The 23429-nt window shown below is 41.9% G+C and overlaps 1 protein-coding gene across 3 annotated transcripts; it reads right to left on the bottom strand.

Annotated features, from left to right (window-relative positions):
• Positions 1-50: 50 nt before the first annotated feature.
• adamts3 (ADAM metallopeptidase with thrombospondin type 1 motif, 3) lies at positions 51-23392 on the bottom strand. Of its 3 annotated transcripts, XM_076167438.1 has the most exons (24): positions 23232-23392; positions 23014-23083; positions 21656-21677; positions 19972-20387; positions 15263-15419; positions 12945-13132; positions 12226-12309; positions 11891-12047; positions 11397-11502; positions 10576-10719; positions 10162-10294; positions 9959-10072; positions 9705-9850; positions 9408-9583; positions 9118-9251; positions 8693-8816; positions 7872-7955; positions 7277-7357; positions 4193-4356; positions 3926-4082; positions 3573-3705; positions 3232-3439; positions 2855-2972; positions 51-2746 (listed from the first exon to the last, which is right to left on the bottom strand). In XM_076167438.1, exons 2-24 carry the CDS (start codon positions 23074-23076, stop codon positions 2388-2390), a joined length of 3468 nt encoding a protein of 1155 aa, XP_076023553.1. In that variant the 5' UTR covers positions 23077-23083; positions 23232-23392; the 3' UTR covers positions 51-2387. The 3 variants fall into 3 exon arrangements, with proteins under 3 accessions (XP_076023553.1, XP_076023552.1, XP_076023555.1); XM_076167437.1 differs by having other exon boundaries at positions 23014-23392; XM_076167440.1 differs by lacking the exon at positions 7872-7955 and having other exon boundaries at positions 23014-23392.
• Between the last annotated feature and the right edge of the window lie 37 nt (positions 23393-23429).

Below are 23429 nucleotides of genomic sequence, written 5' to 3'. Positions count from 1 at the left end.
ACTTAACACCTCATGGCAAAAATATGAATTTTAACAAGTGGGCCCAACAATTAAGTCAATCATACATTTATTGTAATTTGCTCCCCATTATAATACACAGCATCAGAAGTGAACACTCTAATCTACACAAATACACAGAGAAGCAAGTCGCACACAGAGTGACTCATCGCCATGACGATGGAAGTAACCATGGCATAAGGAGTTTGATAAACAGAACACGGGATGTCAGAAGAATCATCTTGTGTCAGCTACAGCTACAGAAGAACTACAAGCTTTGTAATCAATCACCATCACGTGAACAAAACGGTCGATGGACAATACTGACAACTACAAACAACATTTAAAAAAAAAAACATCCATTTCAGTGTTTTTTTTGGCAGTATCTATTATTAAAAGGTAGAATCTGTTTCTACTAATATGCTGTGAACAAACAAACAGCACTGTGATCTCTATCGAATATCTCAACACTGAGCTCGTTTATTTACAATAATAGTTTGCAACAAAACGTCATGCCTCCTCTGTCATAAGTAGAGATGGAACAATATGCTGACATAAGTTTAATCAGTTTGGTTCATTTGCTGCCACTGTTAATACTGTAAACACAGACACACACCTGTGTTTCTGTTACAGCAGCCGGATGCTGTAAGATCATTTCAAATAAATAGATTTCACTCTGCTTCTTCCTTCTTCTTCTTCTTCTTCCATAAAAACACGTGTAGTATTTAGTAATATTTTTGGGTAAAAACGTTCCACAGAAAGTCAATCTAGTTTCTTTTTCTTGCAATAGAGCTCAGTTCAGACGAGTGGACGGCTGTGATGCAGTGCAGTGAGACATCAGGAAGAGAATTCACCAGCAACTCCCCTCCTGCACCGCATTCAAGGAAACTATCATATTAAAATAAGCTATGTTGGATTCTTCTTCAAACTTTTATTCGGACTTCAGCTGATGTTTATTCTGACTTGTGTCTTCTAATGTTCCTTCCCTTCTCTCAGCTTGCATTTGAAGTTTCCTAAACAAGGTGCTGGGAACGTTTTCACAAGAAATAGGAAAACTTCAATGTTTGGCTCAAAGCACTCACAACAACAATTAGAGTCCCTTCATAATAATGTCCTATCCAACGTGTCTAATGAGAAGACACCAAAGCAAGAAACTCAAAGGAAGTCAGACTTTAAGATCCTCGGCTTGTTTTCCTATAATAACACTGATATTTGCACAAAATTAACAGGAATCTTTAGAAACGAAACTTCTGCACCACATTGCTCTCAAATTTCTTATTGTGAACTTTGCTGCCATGTGATCTTAACCAGCACCACCATCTTTTTACATTCTAATGAGACAAAGCTAAAACAGCAGAGGAGTCTCAGTAAGTCCTTAACAACTCCCTTACTGTGCCTCCTCTGCTGTTTGATGTTTCATTTAGTTTCTAGATCTTCATTTCATTGGACCTTTGGTGCATCATTTGGAGGTTCTATGCAGTGAAGCAACACTAACATACTAAATGAACATCAAACTACAGTTCTGTGTAAAAAAAAAAAGTCATAATTACAGCGATGTGTTCCTTTATAAAAGATGAGCTCAACACGGGCCGGCACACATCAGGGACTCGACCCATTCAATGATAACTCCAGTAACAGGACAGAGAAGAACACACCTTTGAATGTAACACTGCACTGTGGCTCTTTGGGTCAAAGGTGAGGCTGTGATCAGATGAAATATTAAGATTCAGAAAAAGATCTAAGCATCATTAGAGGTGTGTATGTGTGTGTTGAAGTACTCAGCAGAAAGATACTTTTGAACTAATTCACATCCCTGTATGATTACTTAAATAATAATAATAATAATAATAATAATAATAATAATAAGGCTTTAATTATTATGAATGTAATATTTATCACATTATATTGTATATAATACATGATCATATAAGTACTTAGTGTATTTAGTTCTTAAGCTTTTTATCTGATATGAGTAAAGTTCCCAGTCGACCATGTAGCAAACTTTGAAATCCTTTTTAAAAACATTTAAAAACCCTTCCTAATGTAAATGTGAAGGCGTGAGCTCCAAAGGTCCACATGGTGAGGAGGCTCCTCCCTGCAGAGTGACAGAGTCAGAGTGAAGTCATGCAGGCCGGGCGTGCAGAATGGAAACACAAAGTGAACCAGCACTTTCATTTCTATTTCCCCCCTTTCTCTCTGTGGTGATTTAGTTATGAGACACAGAATGAGGTGAATATCTGTCCTGTACATTAATAATGTTCATCTCTCCAGCTCAGAAGATGACCTGGATCATCTATACGTCAAGCTGCCTGAACTTTGAACCTCCATTGTATTTACCCGCCTCTTTAAACCACATGAGCACCAAAGCTGTGACGGTGACAGACAGGCAGCTACCTGCCGCCCTGACCCGGCTGCTGCTGACCCCGCCTCCACGCCGCTGTGACCTTTGACGGGGCTTTCCTGAGCGGGGCAGGACTGGTGTTCTTCACTAGATGGGCCGGTGTCATGGATTCTCTGACTGAGCCTTGTCTACCTCCTTGGGCGTTGTTGGCGACTGCTGAGGCCACTAGTGTCTCTAACTGATGAGGCGTCGATCCAAAGTGCAGATCTGTCTCGGCTGGCTCGGAGAACAGAGACAGGCGCTTGCTGCAGGAGTCGCAGCAGAGTTTGTTGTAGCCTGGAATAGAACAATAGCGGGCCAGGACCTCCATCTGGCAGAAAATGGATTTGTCTCCAACACACGGTTCATCTGAAAGTCAGACAGAGAAAGCAAACCTCAATGAAATCGCAATTTGTAGACAGTAAAGGATCAATCAAGTCTCCGTTAGTATTGACTACATAACATGGAGAGTGTTACCGTGGCAGGGTCCTGGTCTGCATTGTCTCATAGCTTCAGGTTTCTCTCCGTAACACTGATCTTTGATTCGGCAAGTGACCAGACGTCTCTCCATACCCTCGCCACAAGTCACCGAGCACTGTGGGACGTTCAAAACAATCATTATCACAGGAAAAGGACCCAGCTTGAGATAAGACCGGGGCCAATTTCACAAATCAGTGGAACCAAATTCCAAAAGCAAAAGGAAATCTCAGGATAGTGAGATGAGAGAACTAACCAGCTTGGATTTCAGTCAACAACAAATAAAACAATAAATGAGAAGGAGTTGTGGAAAATATGATCAACACAGAATTGAACTTGGATAGTAGTAGTTGTTGTTGTTGTTGTTGATACTGAACCTCGGACCAGACTCCAGTCCTCCACTGGGCGGGGCAGGGAACCCTGTTGCAGGGTCTCCGGCTCTCTGGTTTGTCTCCGCTGCAGTATTTACTGTGGACCGAGCGGTTGGTGCCATCGTGGAGGAACTGCACACAGTGGACAATCCGGATCTGGAAGCCCAGGCTGCCACATGTTTTGGTGCAATGCTCCCATTCCTCAGAGATCCACCTACACACAAGCCAGCAGGAGAGGAGGGGGTCACTGATCAGGTCCACACACACACACACACACACACACACACACACACACACACACACACACACACACACACACACACACACACACACACGCACACACTCACTGTGGCTGTGTACAGTCTTGTAGGTTACACATTCGGCGGATGGGCTTTGGCTTCTTGCTGACGTCACAGTAACCTCGATGGACCATCTTGGTGTCTCCCTTCTTTCGACATCCGTACTTGGTGTATTGAAAGCCTACACACACAGATGGTACATGTACATTCAATCAAGCTCCCTTCACATTGAGACCATCACGAGGCAAGATGGGGCTGTGAGTCATGAAAGGCAAGGAAAGGAAGGATGCCTCTGAAACTGATCAGTGTGAGTGGGGTCAATGTATGGATCTATAAATAGAATGTAATTACTCCTGGGTATTCATGTCAAACTTGACATTGGTCTCATGTGTGTGTCTTACCTCCAGCACAGGGCTTGGAGCATGGAGACCAGCTCTTCAGAGCCCACTCATACGTGTCCTCCTGGATGACATTGTTGTTATTGATGGGCACTGAGTCTTCATGGATGATGTACTTGTATGTTAGAGTAGAGCGGGTTTCATTGTCTTTGGGTATAATCTGAAAACCAACAAGGAAGAAAAGAAAATGTTATTATTGTAGACACACACACACACACACACACACACACACACACAGACACACACACACACACACACACTCTCCATTACCAGCACCACCACAGGATCATGCAGAGGTCCATCAGTGTGTAGAGTCTCCACGTCCTCCTCGATGTTGTAGTGCCATTCTACGCCCAAGTCAATGAAGCTTTTGGACTTGACCTCCTCCCCTTTTCCGTTGAGAATGTAATGTCCTGTTGCCTGGTTCTTGATTGCTGTGAGTCATTTGTTAAGAGGAGAGAGAGATGGCAAAGACGGAGGGGGAAAAAGTCTTATTAAAATGCTTCTCCATATCATGAGCTAACAAAAACTAATGGTGAGTAAAGAATCTCTGATATGTTGCCAATTCAGTTTATTAACTGAAACCTCAATGATTTGCAGTGAGTGCTGAGGGACGCACAGTGTTCGGATGAGTTCCTCTGCTAACTGTGTCCTACTGCATCTTTAATGACCTAACTTTCTCTTTACTGTCCTGTAAACTTGACTGTAAAACATTCTTATATGTTTTAATGTGTTGAACTGTGAGAAATACAGAATCAATACATATCACTGATAAAAGGTGTTATTTTAACACAGCTTTACTTTAAATTTAGTTTACTATTATCATTACATACACAATTTACAGAGTTCTACCATTAATTTGGACAATTTTGCCATTTGCACTTATTAACTGTAGCATTTGTACACATGTGAACTGTTCATTTTGCAGACTGTCTTTGTAACAGTGCTGATCCTCCTCCAGGGTGAATCCAGGATTACTTTAAAGCCTTATAGAAAGGGTCAGGACCTTTATATGCAGAGGACAAATGAAATGAATCAGAATCTTACTAAGGCTTTTTAAGTATAAGTGTAGTTGTATAAGTGTAGTTGTATAAGTGCAGGTGAACTGCTGAATCCTTTGGGTGGACCAGTTTCTGGCCCTAAGCACCTCGGATGAAAGGCCAAACATCTTCAAGTCTGTACTTCCAAGTCCAGTTGCCTGAAGATCTACTTTCCTAGGATACGATGACCTGGATGACCGAGAACCTTCACAACTCCCACCGACAAAGAGGGAAAAAATGACCAACGGCCAAACTACTACTGCTGCAAGCTTCTCCACTCTATCTGCTCCATCACCTGACCTGCTTCATCAGAAGACCAAAACATCTTCATCAGTACTGATCCAGCAAACTTCTCTATTGACACACTAACAATAACTTTTGTAATCCTTCAATTCCTTCAATTGGCAAACAACCAACTGGCCTCTTCCATCAGACATTACTGTAAAATGACCCAGGGGGTTCCTTCAAAATAAGAGAACTAGAGAACAATTCCAAACCGGCCAGCTCGTCCTCACAGAACGCCCGTTTTTCCTCTTTTGTCCAATTTAAATCATATCACATGATCGTTCATCTCTACCACTTACCACTGTCTGTTTCGTTTCAAATGGACGCATTTCCCTGATTGGTCATTTGAAGGCTTTGTCTGAGCGCAAGCTGAAAAAGGCAGAGAAGAGGTCCAGTAACTTCACTGAAGAGGTAACTTGACTTGTGACTTGATTCTTTGGTTGGAGGACTAAAGGACAAACTCTGCTGTCTTCTTAAAGACGCTCAAAAACACAGACGTGCTGTGCTGCCTTGTCTGTCCTGATGTTACGCATCTGCCTCAGAACTTTCTACTCAAGTCTTTACACTCCAGAGTAGAATGTGTATACAGGAGAGATTGAAGCATTCCTAAGGAACGTCTCCCCACCCTAATGAACCAAAGCCCAACCAGAAATGCTAGATTCAACCAAAATGGACTTGATCTTCGCTGGTTTTTGCTGAACTGGTGTTGGCAGTAAACCTAAACTACACCTGACTCTCCCTGTTCACACTCCTACTGAAACCACAAACAAACTAGCAGAAACACATGATTGTTTTCCTGCAGTGCCCAAGTGAAAAAGGAATGAAGATGAAAGAAAAAAACTGTGCAGGAGAAGAATGGACACACCAGCTACAGGCATCCAGCAAGAGAGAAGTCTTTAGGGAGGTAGGACCCTTAAAGCCCTTTCAGAAGGTTGTCAACTGATTTCTGAGTGTTACATTGGAATGTACCGGTGATAAATCGTACACACTACCTTCCTGTAAATCATCCTGAACATTACATATGGAGCACAAATCCAGGGCATTATCCAATCAATATCACAACGCACAGAGATAGAAAAATATCTTCTTCCACGTTGAAACTTCATTTGAAGAATTTGAATTCTTATTCACTGCACACTAGGCACCTTTCACTCACATCGACCTCGTTCTGAGTGATCTAGATGGGTCATATGAGGTAAATGCAGCGTGTAGATGTGGACAGCTTGAACTGGATCCCTATCCAATCTGACTCATGAGATACAGTGTGTGTGGGATCAGGGTGGCACTGTGAGTCACAGGTTCTCCGTCACAGTGACCACGTGTAAATGAAACATGTACAGAGTATATACAGTATGTTCATTCATGGAACCAGCCCACGTGTTGGCAACGTCACCCTGCCTCCTCGCCCGGCTCCCCTCGCTGTTCACGAAGTTATTTAGGTGGGAGTTTCCTTAAATGGAGCTTTGTCACTGCAGAGACGGCCTCTTCAGATCTGACTGACATGTGGACTGTGATCAGATCTCATAATAAGATATAATAAAGATAATAATAATGTTTAAAGGGAACACATTTTAAAGCAAGTTGTTTGAATCCTGAATGAAGATATTTTAGCCGAGGACCTTTACACTGCAAAACCAGAAAACTCCTCTGGATGTTTTCTGTAGATACATTATGAAGAACAGACACTCTGTAAATGTATCCAGCAATTTCATATATATATATCTATATAATTCACATTTTACATCACGTACACACACATGATGTAAAATATATAATATATGAATTTAACTTTATTTAACTGATGATGTAAATAAAGTTCAGTGCTATAAAAAGCTCCTCTCACACATTTATAAATCTTTGTAATAAAAGCTTATAGATGAGTTCCCATGCAGACTACAACATTCAAGACATTATTTGTTGACATAAAGATATTGGTTAGTCATTGGCAGACATCCTTTGCTCTCATAAAGACTCTGGTCAGCTGTGGTTGCATTCATAACATGTGTTCATGTTAGTAAGTTGCACTTACCAAGGATCTGAGGGAAGGCCTCACGCTCATGTATGATCACATGTCTAGCTCCAGGGGGAATGAGAAACATCTTAAGGTAACCTTTGCCAAGTTTGTTGTTGTAGCGTAAGCAAAAGGTGTCAGGAAAGATAAGAGAAGGAGAAGTTAGTCCAGTAGACACAGAACCATCTGTGCATTTGCAGAGGTGGGCATCAGGCACCTTAAAGAATCTTTGCTCCACTAAGATGTAAAGTTTAAGGGGAAAACGGTAGAGATAAGACTTCTAGATCACGGCTCCTCCTGGGAGAAGCCTCTAGGGAAAAATGTCATTGACACAAAATAAAGGTTCTTCATTCACATCCACCAGCTGTGTCAACAATGGCTCCTGATCAGTCACAACATCTGTATCTGTATATGTCTTTATAAACTGTCAAATTTAAACACCAGTATATTTTTTTGTACATAACTTCTTCCTTGAGGTTGATTCTGATTCTGTGCTCACCTGATGTGAATGATAGAACCTTCACTCGTGCTTCAATGAGGCTTTAGAAACACGACTCAGACTACAGCAGCAAAGACAGGGATGCCCACCACTTGCAAACTTATCATGACTCACCAAGTACATTTCTGGATTCTTCCGTTTCATTCAAAAACACATTTCGAGCTCCTTTGGGTAAGGAGAAGGCACTTCTGATCTTCCCTTAAAATGGGAAGGAGACGGTTAGTACTGCAGTGTTCTCTCTCTCTCTCTCTCTCTCTCTCTCTCTCTCTCTCTCTCTCTCTCTCTCTCTCTCTCTCTCTCACTACAGTGTTACTCTTTCCCCGTGCAACATCACCTGAAGGCATCTTTGCAGAACATGACAGTGACATATGATCCACCATAACAACAACATCTGACTGTGTATCATTCATACTGTAACACTCTCAGGCTGCCTTTGCCCTCTCAGGCTGTAGCTTGTACGAGTCCTGTATTCTTTTGGGAGGAGTGCAGTGAAGAGCTAATACCTTTGTTTTTACCCATATTTATTTCATATCCCACCTTATAATCTGATGCAACCCAGTACAGCAAACCTGCAACACATGCTGCTAGTGTGAAGCTTCCTCTTTTCCATTTGCTAAGTGGCCATAAGCACTCTAAAGTACGCAATCGCTCCTGCACTGAAAACAGCACTCTGCTCAATACTCTTATGGTTAACCTTAACTTAACAAATGGTTTCTTTAATGGGCCAAAACTCCTGCATTACCAATGAGTAAAAATAATGATGTCATGTCATTCTTTACGGTCCTTTGTGAGGCGGTGGTTGCTCTACAGGTGGTGTCTCATAGGTTCTCTTTTTATTTACAGCATCCATTGATAAGCTAGAGTTTTATAAGCACTTGAAATAAATTAGGAAGACTAAGTCATGGAAAAGTGTGTTCACTGTGAACACTTCTTACCAGTTTTCTTTGGTGTTCTGGTGAAAGATCCTTTAATGGTGCGGCAGTGAGAGTTGTGACCGCCACAAACTCCACATTTATCCTCCACCTTGTTGGAGCCGATTTCTCTGTCACAGCCAACCTTCTGCAAACACAAACAAGCAGGCAGGCAGAAGCATATGAGAAGGATAGGATATGAATCAAACTGTTTAGATAACTGGGCCGAGTCTCTTGAGTCAGCAATCACACAGATAGATCAACTGAACATGACTTTTCCACTCCCTTTTATTCCAAATCCTTAATGTCTATTTTGGCAGTTAGACTTGAACCTACACAGGAAATGCTTTTAAATAACAATACAACAGATTTCAGAAGGCAATACGAAACATCGGGATATGTTTAAAACACAAAGTTGTCCTTCACAGTAAAGTTGCTTACATCCTTACCACACATTCTCCACGCACGCAGACGCTGAAGGCATCCTTGTAGGAGCACCGTGTCCCATCATGCACCAACTGCTTCATGTAGGCGACGTCTCCCGTCTCCTTTGACTGGCAGTACAGGTGGCATCTCTTATTGGCTGCAACCAAAGCACTGATTACTCTTCAATTAATGAGATCCCCTGTATCCCCATGTATGGATTTATCATTACATCATCCAGACGCTGCCTCTCAGAGCAGAGGAAGCCACCTGGTAAACAGAACGCAGCGATGTGTCGACACTTCCTCTGTCTTACCGTCTGGGTGCTCATAGGGCATCCAATGGTGTTTAGTAGACTGGAATTCAAAGTGGGAGTTGCAGAGCTGGCACTGCTGGGCTCGGAAATCTTCAAAGTGCTTTGGACAGTCCTCCATGTTGCAGAGATGATACTCATGGTTCAGTCCTGTGCAGTCCTGACCACCATAGGAAGGCCTGAGTGAGTGGAACAGATCAGAATGCCGGTGAGCATCTCTTTATTTAAATGAGCCATTTTCCTGCTCGTCAAAATGCCTAAACAGAATAATATAAACTTTTTGTTGTGTTGGCTTCTCACGCTGGATTGTTGCATTGTCGCGTCCTGAAGCGAACCCCTGTCCCACAGGACCGGGAGCAGGAGCCAGATTTGCTCCAGGAGCCCCAGTTGCCATCCTGCTTCAGTTGATTAGGGCTCTTCCACATGCAGTGACCTTTATAGCACCACTACAGAAGAAGATCACAGGGTTAAGGAGAGGAACTGCAGAACATGATCATATAGGAATGCAGCAGAGAGAACAGAATATCTATACGCAACTCCCAGATGAAACTCACTTTTCCAGGCGCACACTCTGTACCATCAAGAGGCGGCCCCTTCTTGGTTTTGCAGAAGTAGGGATTGTCTGGGTGACTGCACCACAGCTGCTTACATGGGTCAAAGGTGCGGAACTGGAAAACAGAAATGTGTGAAAAGGCTGATGTGTGTATTACATGATAATACTGCTAAAACATGAAACAATGTCTGAGGTCATACTCACTGAAGTGCAGATCTTATAGCCCACACCAAAGTCAAATCGACACTGCTCATCCATGGAGTAGTTGATTCCAGGAAGTTCTGGAAGCTGTGGCCAGTCATGTTTGAAGGGGTCGTCCAGGAGACAGGAATACGTGCTGCCAGGATACAAGACTCACGTCAAACAACTTACAGAAAGGCAATATATACATCCCCATAACGATAAAGTTACATTCAAAACTAACTAAGGGATACTTATCTATAATGTTTAAATATTATAGAAGAAAATACATCACTCATATATTCACAACATGACTGACATACAGTTTATGACATGAACACATTTTGTTTTGTGCATTGATTAATGGTAACATGAATTAACGCAAAAAAACAACAATACAATCCTCGCCCATGTTTGTAAAGATGCAGTCTGACTCACTGGATGTATCGCTTCAGCTCCTGTCCGCTGCACATGGACCAGTGGTACCTGTGGAAGGCCGCCTGCACCAGAGGAGCCATCACACTCCCCATCACCGTTTCATCCCCACAGCGGTTGCCTTGGCCGTCGTGCTCCATTCCCAATCTGCTCCCACAGAGAGATGCAGTGAGCAAATGCTCCAAACACTGCCAGAGGAGTATTACTTTAAAAAGACAAGGCAGTGTCATGTATCTGTGTGTGTGTGTGTGTGTGTGTGTGTGAGGAGTAGCACTGTGCTCGGCCATCATACATCCATACTGTCCATGCAGGGCCAGAGGTCACAGGTTACCTTGCAGGTCAACAGCTCAGCTCTCTGTGATTATCAAAGGCTCAGAAAAACCAGGCCACCTGCTGGGGTACCTTGATAGATCAATACAGTCCCACCTGTGTAATACTCTCCTCTGTGCCCTCTGCAGCTCTCTCTCTCATCCAGTTACTTCAAGCAGTCTGGCAAAGACTCCATAACACTCCTCATCCTTCAGCCTCTCCTGCTACCTTCTCTCTCTGACAAACTGTATTTGTTTCCTTCCACTTCTTCCTACAAAATTGCTACACGTCTGCTCCTATTAAAACTTTCCACTAATATACAGAGCTTTGAGTGCTTGAAAAAAATCTTTCAATAATACAGATTACCAGGGATTTCTGTGTAGTGACACTGTGTCTTCTCAATCACAACACACCATTTGCCATAGTGTGTTACCTTTGAAGATGATAACAGCTGCCACACACACACACACACACACACACACATCAACTACTACAACAACAAGAAAAAACCATACACATGTCCAGTTTCATGGGCAACAACAAAAGCGGAGGAGAAGCCATCTTCATGGTTCAGAGTGCAGCTCCTGATCGGGTGGCACATTCCTGTCACTGGAGCATAACCTGGAGGAGGCAGGAGAAGAAGAAGAAGAGGGGAGAAGAGACCGGCTTTATGGGATCCGTTTCAAAACATGAATGAGCTCACCTGTACATTTTTACAGTTCAAAAACAAATTTAATCCTTGAGCATTTTCATAGAGAAGCAAAGGTCAAATCTATCAGAGGTCTATAGTTCAACAGGGAAAGCTTCTATCGCACACTTGCAGATAGAAGCGGTATTTCTATCGCCACCGGCAAGTTGTTGTTTAGTTTTGTTGGCCATGCACGTGAACACCTTTACCTGCACACGGCTTCTGTGCAAGCCAGCTTGAATGATATTTAGGATGAACCACAGATGGAAAGCTAAAACGCCTAATGCAGACATATGAATTTTCCTTTTCTTTGGCCCTTACCCTGCATCCCAGTGGGTCCAAAGCCTTGGCGAGTGAGGAAGATTGCATGGTCGTGGTGTTCGGCGTGATCAAGGTCGCCTTTCTGCTGCACAAATGCCCAGCGACACACATTCTCCAGGCTTCGTGATGGGTTGCCTCTTTCGATGAGACTAATGGACTGCCAGACAACAGATCAGGGAGGCAGGACAAACTTCAATCAATGAGGCAATACATTATATTACAACATCAATGTCAAATGAACATACTGTGCAAATTCTTGTCTGTGTATAGATGCAGCTTATAAACACACACATTTTTCAAAACAGCGGTGGGAAGTGAACAGAGATGAGCCTCACCTTGGCGTACCCAATCATGATCATCCTCACCAGAACAACGTTGATGTGAACTCCCAGTGACTCATCGTGGTAAATCTCATTCACCTAACAAACAGAAATTACAAATCAACCAGGGGACAAGGAGGGTCGCTTCAGTGTCCATGTCCAAGTCCTACTGTTCACTCAGTCATTGTTTCTGTCTGTCTGTCTGTTAGATACCAATCAAGCTATCACAGGTCGAAGTGTAGTCACCAATAAAAAAAAACCCTCACAACTTCCACAAGCGTTTCCAGTGTTTAGCCTGTACCATAATCACACAAATGTGATTGTGTTGGCACGACCAAAGAAACCTTCCCAGTGAAGAGAATGAGTGTTGACATGTGTGTATGTGTAGTGTGTATTTAGGAGACAATACAAATACAGGTAGAACAAATAAGCAGCACAAGGTCGGACAGAAAGATAGCAAGTTGAAAACAAAAAGCAAATCCACCTGCAGAGTGAGTGAGCAAGAACAGCCAGCAAATGATTCTCTATAGGAAGCTTTCTATTGGCTGAAAGTTAAAGGTGGTTTTTTGAAGATTTTAAGGTCTTAGTTCTCATGAGAGGCTGTTTTCTCTCTAACAACACATATAACACATGTGCAGATCTTTCAAAGCAGAAGTTTCTAATGACATAATGTGTGTAATGCTAGCTAGAGTCCTGGGTATTGAAGTTATATCAATATTGAAGCTGCTACTTACAATATTCATGAGTGTGAGCAGGTAGTTCTGCACATGCTCCTTGCCATGGAAACGAACCACAGAGTCATCAACTCCCAAAAGGATCTCTATGTTGTAGTCGTCCTCCCCGGCATCTCGCCGTCTGCGGACAGTCTGGTTGACCTGCCTGGCTACGTTGTCATAACTCCCTCCAAGATCCAATTCTGGTTCTGTAAAGGAATCAAGACAGAAGAGACACAGATATTAAGCAGTTTAGTTTACTTTAGTTGCACCTGTTTTCTCACCTGGCTAAATACACTGAAGAAGAAGATTCTCAACTCAAATATACTTGAGACCAGCAAGTGTCTGTATATCTGAACAGAAATCTAAGGTGACCATTTCCTAAACAAAGATCTCACATGCCAAGTAAACTTTCCCCAGAGAAATAAATAAATAACAATAATAACAAAAATCTTGCATGAAGTTTCATTGAAGACATTACTTTGGCCAGCCATAAATTCAAGTGCAGCCCATTTTCATTTTTAGAGCTGCTTAAATTCATTGGTGGGGCCACTAAAGGGGAGCTTAAATAAATAAGGAGAAATAGCTCCCATCTCAGCTGTGGCCCAACTCTTACAGTGTTGGGATTGTGGATTGTGGAGAGCGAGCGAGGGAGACAGAGTGTGTAAACAGGCCCTCTGAGGTCCCTACTTCAAACGCACAGGACCTCCCCTCAGTGCTACTTCTGACTGCTAGTGTGTGCAAGCCCCCTCCACCTTGCCCTTGCCCACAGTCAGGTCCCAGGGATGTAGGGCTCCTGAGCAATGCCTGCCCACATGTGCCACTGTGCAGCAAGATGCAAAAGGCTAAGCTAAAAATGACCCAGAGGTAGGTAACCTGTCTGTCTGCCACCTGAGCAGACAGAGCAGATTTCCACCGACACCCGGGCAAATAAACACAGAAGAATGTTTAAGTTCTAAAACGTATTTAATCTTTATTGCATTTGTTGGTGTTTGCCTACATTATTGTTTGTCATTGGGTAACACCACCGTCTCATTGTTGATCTATGAGGCAACAGTTACAAAGAACGCTGTGCTTATAGGTTGATAAAGCGTGTGTGTGTGTGTGTGAAGGAGAGTCAGTTGGCATTTCATTTCCTGTGGAGTGACGCAAATCCCTTCATGGCTCTGGACAGAGACCCAGCCTCAGTATTTCCTTCAGACTGTTACAAATCACACTGATGGGATGGAACTGAAGAACTTTGTCTTGGATGGAAATCACATCTCCACAGGTGAGAAGCTTCTTATCTCAGGGCATTGAAATGTTTGTGTTCATTCTAAGTAAATACTGCTGCTAAATTGAAAATATGCAGCGGTGACACTTTCACCTCAACCCCCTCATCCCAGCCAATACTGACATACCACAACCAATCAGCACGCAGCTCATCTGAATTCCCTTTCAGGTTTATGCTGCGCCAACGCTCACTCTGCTCTTCCAAGAAACAAAGACTGGTGCCACCACGGCAACAAGCCTTAAATCTCCAGCCTGACATTTCTCTCCCCAACTCTCAGAGACTAAAATGACTTTGAACCTTCCAGTCACTCCAAAGTTACTCCAAATGCATTCAATGTTTGTACTTCTGACAATATGAGCTTTAGATGTCAAATCTGCTGGTTCATCATTCAAACAATTATTATAAATATCATTATTAAGAAGTTGGACCCTTGCAGACACTTCCTTTATCCACCAAACACTTTTATTATTTCTGTATTTGAAAGACTAATTCAGCTATTAGTTAAATCAAGCTTAACCACCAAATGTGTGTGTTATGGTCTCAACTCTCAAAAGTTCTCATTGACTGATTAGGACCACCGAGGAAGGGCCTGCCTTGCTCAGAGGCTTTACAGCAGCAGGGGATATGAAAGCTGAAGGAATTCCTCCATCATTGCTATCAGCCAGTCAGTGTGGAGAATCAACCTGGCAACCCTGTCACAAGATACGATTGAGCCTCCATTGTTTAAGTGAAACTATGCAATTCTCACTTGATATGATCTCAATTGAGGCATTGGGTGAGTGTGAAGCATGGTGAGGAATCGTTACCTTCCCTGCTCGTCACATTACTCCTCCCTACACCTTTAACACTAGAGCCCTATAAGGTAGCACTGATAGCTGTTCTTGAGAGGGTTTCTTCAGAGAACTTGGCAATTTTGAGAACTTTTGTAGTCATTTGTAAGTTTACCTTGCACATGTGTAACAGAGCCATTCATCAAATCTTATTTAACTTGTTGGGGAGCAATTCTACACAGGTATAAACAGTCAGACAGTGACCTACAGACAGTGACCTACAGACAGTGACCTACCCTGGAGCCGGTAGTCCACAGAGATGTCAGATGAGGCCTGCAGCAGAGCAGACCTGCGGTAAACAACGTGGACCCGGCCTTGTGCCTCCTGATCCTGGGTGCCTCTCTCCAGTGGCTCGATAAAGTACTCATCTGAGTCCGTGCGGATCATCCCAGCCTGCAACAGAACACCAAGTTAGTGAGCCTGTAGAGAGATGGGACTCATACAGCAGTTATAATGACAATCAGCAGCACCGATAACCAAAATATATGAAACACTGGCCTATATTAAACTGTCTGGCCTCTGAGGCTGGAAATCAAGGAAATATCTGCATTATGTGGTGTTTTCAAGACTATATTGGTCATGGGTACAACTACAAATAAAGTCAATGTAGCAGGAGAAGCTAGAATCATTTCTCAGACAATGAATATATAATCTAATAATTCCAAAGCCACTGGAGCTGGTGGACTCATGTTTAGTGCGTTGAATGTCTTTGTTGGATCTGGGGAAATTGATTTATCTGTTTCCCTGCCATAACAGTGTAATAACAGTGTATTCAGCTCCACTCAACACAACAAAATGCGCCTTCTGTATTTGCACCTGTTTCATCGGAGGCAGAGAAACTGCCCCGTGAATAGTGTGACACTTGTTTGACACACAAAGTTAAATGGAATATGTAATTAACCACAGTTGTCATATCCCTGCCCATTATTTGCACGACCCTCCCTTAACTGCATATGCATGAAGGAGAGAAATGCACCGTGCCATGACTCAGGTTACTGAAGTGCCAACTGCACTTCCATGCCCCAGCAGCAGAATGTTTCATATGTGCATCCCAAACCAACGCAAAAAGCCTAAGTACATCTGACCCTAAGACAAGAAAAAAATAGATCCATCCCTTCATAGGATAGACTGTGAACGTCAAGAATCAATTTCCTAAATGATGATAACTTAGTCCGGACATGCAGCAGCCGGCGTACAGGCAATGGAGAGCACAAATGAGAAGCACGTGTAATTAGAATCCGTATTAAAAGCTTGCTTATGGAAGCACTTTAGCTTCTATTAGGTTGAAGGGAGAGCGGAATGGGAACTGGACAAGAGCCACACTGTATGGAAGCTGTGTCAAACAAAACTTAAATATTTTGGGAACACGACAAACATGAGACACCACACACTGCACGTTTCCATCCGGAGGAGGAGGAGGAAAAGCCGGTCATAGCTGCTGCTTATAAACCAGCTCTAAGCAATCTAACACATAACTCAGAGCAGAGCGTATCACAAACTCCATCACAACTTTTAAAATGATTGCCCCGATGTCAACTGGCTGTCCTGTTAGAAACCATAGAGTTGTTGAACTGTGCATGTTTCAAGGTGTGATCTAATCTAATCCTGTTCCCCAGCAGATTTGATCTTGCAGATGTGTTGCTATGACAACAACTCCAAAAACTGCTTGGAAGAACAGAGAGTTCCTCGCAAGATTCTCCCAAATCGTCCACAATTAAATCCTGCTAACTCATTCATCTCCTTACCATGAAGAGAAGAAGAGGCCCCTGATCAAGTTCACACAGAGCAAAGTGCTGAGATGTGACTGCTATTCACAAAATCCCCCCTCATGTGACGTGAAGGCACAGACGCACTATAAACAAACGTTTGTCCTTCAAACTCTAATTCACAAACCAAATTAAGCAAAGACACAGACCTGAAATATTCATGAATAGTAAATATGAGCACTTTAAAGTCTAGTCGAGAAAAAGAGAGACAGAGTGACTGACACAAGGAGGGCCTTAGAAGGAAAGGAAATCAAGCCATGTTTAGGTTGAGGAATCGGCAGGGACACACTATATATTCATTTAAAAACCAGAACAGATGTAAACTTATACTTAAGATTTAATATCAGCAGCTGCAACTATGAGGTCATCATTATGTGTGCTATTGTATCCATGCATCATTCCACCTTAATCTAAACATCTGCATCTAGGAATCTCTTCTCCAGATGCAGTATAGTAATATGAATCTATTCACCAAGTCAAATAGCCTGAAGAACGCGTCTTGTTTGGCTGCTATACCTGACGTAGCATGAGAGCATTCATATCTAGTACGTTTGCCATTTAGTATTCAGGGATGTCTGCTAATAGAAGAGACAATTGCAGATGTCTGACAGCCAGCCAGCCAGCCAGCCAGCCAGAAAGCCAGCCAGCCAGCCAGCCAGTTGGTACCTAAATACAACCTTCAAAAAAACAGGATCAAGAGTCCTGCGTTCCATCAATTTAATATCCCAACATCAGCGCTGGCCAAGCAGACAGTCCAGCTCCTGCCAAAGAAAACATATGGGATTAAGCTGAAGGGGTCCAGTTCTTCAAAAACAGTCTCTTTCAGTGTAAACTTCTTAGGGAGATCAGTATGACTGAAACGAAAACGAAAAAAAAAAAAAAGTTGAGGTAGTGAAAGTTTGGAAAAAAAAGGAAAAAGCCTGGATTGAGCCGGGACACTGCCACCTTTTACCCTCGCTGTTGTTCAAAGGTGTGTTTGCTTTCAAAATTGTGTGTAAACCTTCGTCATCATTACCTACCATTTCATTCCGAGCCTTTCAAAGAAGTTAAGGGGAGAAAAACACCAAAGGCTTTTTCTGATCTGCTAGAAGAGTGAACGTTTCCCAACAGTAGGAGAAAAAAGTCGGTACTTTGTAACTCATAAGTGTTTGATAATAAACACAGCTTTGTAAAAACATGGCAGACTAAAGTAATTTCATTTTCCATCCATATTTGTAGTATCTTTCATTTGACATGTATACAATAAACTCTAAAGTACAAGAACCTTTAAAAGTATAAGAGCGCTTTTGAAAAACAGAAACACAAAAAGAAAGATTGATAAGAACACGGTACTCAGATCTCTCTCTCTCTCTCTCTCTCTCTCTCTCTAACTCCTTGCAGGACATCTTTCTTAGCGTTGCCTTGACATGGAGGTGGGAGGAGCCATTAGTGGCGACGGCTGTGACACCCTGAGGTGCTGTTCTGTGGTCGTATACCTTTATATTTGTTGTTGGCTCATTTCTGCCTAAGTTAATTATGAGTCAGAAAGCTGTCAAGGTACCAGCCCTCAATTTGTCAATGCAGGCACTGGGAAATACGTTCAGTTAATAAGTTATATGATCGTCTTTTATTGATTTGTTTTCCGAGCCTAAACATTGTATTTGATCACAGCAAAACTTCCTCTACTGTACAATGCTGCACACACATGTCAGCTGGGAGCTTTGCATCAATATTGTTTGGAGTAGTGAGGTAGTTAGGGTTAGTTATAAATGATCTGATGCCAAGATAATATCATAATAATAACATCTGTACAATTACAAAAGGGTTCCTGGGATGCCCCATAATAATAATAATCTGAAAAACAATAATCTTAAATAAAAAAACATGAAAATGGCCTGGATCAAACTATTGATACCATTGGGAGATGAATGGATTGCAGTGATAAAAGGCTGCAAGACAAAAGCTGATGTTCCTATGACCACGTTTACTAACACTATCAGAAGGAAAACTTTAAAACATTGTTTGTATGATTGGGCTCCATGGAGGAAGACCCAGTAAGACCCACTTATAAAAAAGAAACCTTGAAAAGCCCAATTGGAGTTTGCTAAAAAGCACGTCAACAAACCACAATACTTCTCCAAAGAAATTTGGAGCTTTTTGATGAGTCACATCAGCTCTCTGTTGAAAGAAGAAAAATTAAGCTTTCAATGAACCCCATCGCAATTGTGAAACATGGAGGGCCTTCAGTTATGTAATGGGTTGCTGCGTCTAGCACAGGGTGTCAGAGAGCCGTGTCAGTCGCAGGTCACGGCTCCACCAACAGGATAATGACCTTGGGATTGAGCCAAACAACTAGCTGAGAAGTGCAGAAGTTCAGCTACAAAGTGCTTGATTGCAGTGAATGCATCAAACGGTCCCCATAATTCAGTCTATGGCATTTAAATGTGTTTTAGTTTGATTTATTTAAAGCAATAAAGGTCACAAGGTTCCCTCGGGTCACTCCATTTAATTGAAATACAAAACTTCTTTCATTGCTATGTGCATGATTATTCAGTTTTTATTGAACATGCAGCTGATGATGAGTGGATGTTCAGTTGTTTTTACCTTTTCTTTAGAAAAATATTACAATGGTAGAAATTCTGCATAAAATCTTTGTATCAAAAGAAGTTAGATCCCCAATTTCAGGACCTTATTATGTCTTATTTCTTCAACATCATTTGGTGGTTGATGGTTTCATTGTCATGGAAACCAAATGCCTGTCTTGTCATGCTGTGTCTACTGCAGAATAATACTGTATAATATATTTCCGTTTAATGTGTTAATATCATGGCACGCTAATGTAAAATATCAATCTTCCTTCCTGGGTGCTATTGAGTCCAAAAGTATCGAGCGGGCGTTAGAGTTTAAGAGATTGTGGCCCAAGTCATTTTCCATTAGCTGATCAAGTGTTTTATGAGGACTCCAGGCTTTTGTGGACAATCAAAGGGACTTGTGTTATACGGCAACTCATCCATGACAAACCTTTGTACAAATACAAAATGAATCAATTGAAGAACATCTTGGAGAACAATGTGTTGTAAAAATACCTTGTCCTTATGTTTAACTCTCTACTGACATCTCAATTCCCTTACTAAAGAGATGCCAGAAATAACAGGGTCTGAAGGAAAAGCTAAAGGGCTTTATGGCCCATAAGAACTTACCAGTCCATCACAGTTGTTAATGGCAACCGAGGCCCCTGGAACATCTGTGATATCGCCAATGAAGGTGCAGTCTGTCTTTAGCAGCTCACGGTGCTGAATCCCGTGTACCGTCTGGTTGACCGCTCTACTGGAATCATCTGTTGTGTTACTGATATTCCAAATGTCTTCGTCATGCCACTCCACCATTGCACCTGGAGCAACCAGCCTGTTGTTTGGATGAAGGCACAGATGGAACTCCTTTCCAAAAGCAGTGATGTTGAAAAAGAGCCTTTGTTCAGATTGAGTGGTAGGAGAGAGCTCCCTCTTGACTCGCTGCTTGTGAGTGGCTGAGAGAAGGTGTGACACATAGCGCCCATGAGAGTCCGTGCTGAAGGGAGTCACAAAGCCATATTCCTTTAGCCTGCTCATCAGTTTGTCTGAAAGAATAAAACACCAGAGTAGAAATCTGTTTTGAGTACAAGAGGAACACCAAGAGGGACAAAAATGTAATAAAGACACTACTGCACAAATATAGAACTGCAATGCTGTTCATCCTCAATCAACTGCTGCTGTCATGTCCAGAGGGCCACGCTCTGAACTCTGTGTTTCTCTCTCTGCCAACCAAGATTCAAATATCATTCTAGCCGTAAACATAACAGGAACATCACAAGTTTGAGAGCATGACAACATCGTTTCTCATTTGTGCATTATTTAACCAGGGGTCCTTCTTCATTGAATCACTTGTGGCCAACTTAATTGTATCAGAAATGTCCACTGGTTAAAGACATACCAGGAGTGAACTGAGTTGTCTTGGTGTGTGTCTAACTCGTGATCCAATTACATTTCTATAGTAACGCGGGATAATTGAATGAATTTGTAATTTGCTTGACACAAGAAGCTCCTCAATAGATCCCACATGTTCAGAAAGTGTAAGCTAGACAGCTCCTCCACTGTTCTGGATTTTCCCCTTTTCTCCACAATAATGCTTAAGCTTATCGCTGCTTGGTTCCCACTGTCCACCAACGGAGGTGCAGACGGACACGTAATACGTTTGTGACCTATGAGGTCATCACACGCACACCAGAACTTATGGTACACAATTCTAAGTGAAAGCTATTCGGTTAAGTATTCTTTTCACTCCTTCACACCTAGAAATGTCATCACACTTTAAAAATGCACACAACCTTCAACAATCTAACCACAATCCAAGGAAAGACAATCTTAGGCAACTGGACTTGCTGGTAAAGGCTTGGAGAAGTCTTACCAAAGTTGCAACTCATTGTGCAACCTGACTAATACACACTCTTAGCTACAAACTTCAAAGCGACTACCACATCTTCACTACAGCTGGGTCATTAAGGTTGTCAACGATCATAATTATAATTTAATAATATAATTTAATAATATTCAGCATTGTTTACAGATACAGGATGTTTCAGCTTTTTCCACATGCTCCCATTCAAAGCAAATGGAGCAAATCTTCAAACTGCCCTCAAATCTCTTTCAGCCCTTTTTCTTTCTTCATCCTTTTATCTTCCAACTTTTGAAATGCATTGAAATATCGAGAGTTTTCACATTTACATTCACATCACATTTTCTATCTAATCATTTCTACAGAGCTCCTCACACACACTCCCTCTACCAGTGGCAATTTACCAGTTAATAAATAATCAATCAATTAGAATAAGAAATAAGTAGGACTTACCATTTCTATCTACTCCATCATCCTGTAAACAAAAAAGACAACGTCACATTAAACGCTTTATCAGCCCAGGGAGATGTGACTGAGATGTTCACAGAGCACACACACACACACACACACACACACACACACACACACACTAAGTAACTTCTCAGGATCTCTAGTTTTTGGAACGATAACTATTTTTGGTGTATGATTACATAGATACATATCGTCTGTTTTTATAACTGCAACCAAGACTTCTACATGAAACATTTGACAGCAGATATTTTTAATTTGTAACTTTATTAGTGTCTTAAATATTCAAAAACATCTAAATAGATAGACTGTTGGCATTTTATTTACACAAAAGCCATATTTGAATGTGATATGACAAATGTTTGGTGGATGACAATTATTCAGGAGTGCCATAGTGACACATGAGGGCAGGTAACATTTGCCACTTTTGTGTTACTAGGCAGAAGTGTTATTGCCTAGTAACACCTCTACCATCTAGGCCCCAGATGGAAGAGGAGGTAGCATTTCCACAATTTCAACACTTTTCTAAACATATACAGTACATTCACAAACCACATAAATGTATTTGAACGTAATCATATAAAACACAACAGATATGTAAATGTAGTTTTTGACACAGATACAGAGTTCATGTTTGTTTGGTAAAGACAGAACCTGAGGGAAAACACCAAATATGATAATGTACATATATGTAGAATATCCTCAAACTATATTTCACTCTGAAAAACATTACACTGGGAGATTTCTGCAAAAAGAATCAAACACACCCCTATGTTAGATAAAATAATCTATGAAGTAATTAACGACATTATCAACCAATCTGGTCAAAGTGATCCTATTTCCTGTCTCTCCAACACTAAGACACTTTGACTTTCCTTTCTGGCAACAAGTCACAGCTGCTGGTTCCATATCGGTGTATGAATGAACTCATATAAAGGCACTATAATATGATGGATTAGACACAGACAAGACTTTATATTGACAGGCTGTGTCGGTGAGCAGCAGATCCGTCACTCCGGCACCGCTTGGCTGCACCCGTGAGGATCTGCTGCTTGTAAACTTTCAACACAAATGCTCTATTTTACTTATGTCTTATGTAACAGGCAAAACCTATGAGAGTGCAGAGGGAACTGTATGCTGAAGCAAATCATTTGGCCATTTAATCAAGCAGATGTTTAACAGTTTACGTGTCCAGCAAACTAGAGAGTGTGTGTCACGGAGACAGAGGCATCTTTCTGCTTCACGTTTGGACTTTTTATTATCAATTTGTCACTTTTCTGTGGGAAACGTGCACACTTGAATGCATAATGAGGCAGCAGAGGAGAGACACTTGGAGCACTTACCTTGTCAGCTGAAGTCAGAATGCTTAAGAATCCTACAAAGATCGCCAGTGACAGGAGAACCATCACGAGTCTGCGCATCACAGCGAGCAAAGAAAAGAAAAATAGCCTGAAGTATTCCAGAGGTCAAAAATCAAAACAGACAAACGAATACTATGCAAACGTCAATATAACTTTTAACATTCAAACTTAGTGCGGAAACTTTGTCCCTTTTTCGCCACCTTAGGAAAACAAAAGAGAGAATGTTGTTCCAGCTTCATTTAAAGGTAAATTCGGCTCGCTGTCGGTGAATGTTTCTGTTGACGTTGTAGAAAGTTTCGCTAGGCAGTCATCCCCGCTGTTGCTAGCCGGACAGAGCAGCAGTGTGCTGGTAAACCTGGTGTTTGGCTCTGAGACTAATAAATGGCAAGACCAGCCCC

This window comes from Genypterus blacodes, unplaced genomic scaffold (assembly GCF_046128005.1).
Source record: "Genypterus blacodes isolate CSIRO-AG114 ecotype Tasmania unplaced genomic scaffold, CSIRO-AGI_Gbla_v1 ptg000158l_1, whole genome shotgun sequence".
Taxonomy (NCBI): Eukaryota; Metazoa; Chordata; class Actinopteri; order Ophidiiformes; family Ophidiidae; genus Genypterus; species Genypterus blacodes.
The sequence above is the reverse complement of the archived record's forward strand: the minus strand, read 5'-3'. Positions and strand labels throughout refer to the sequence as shown.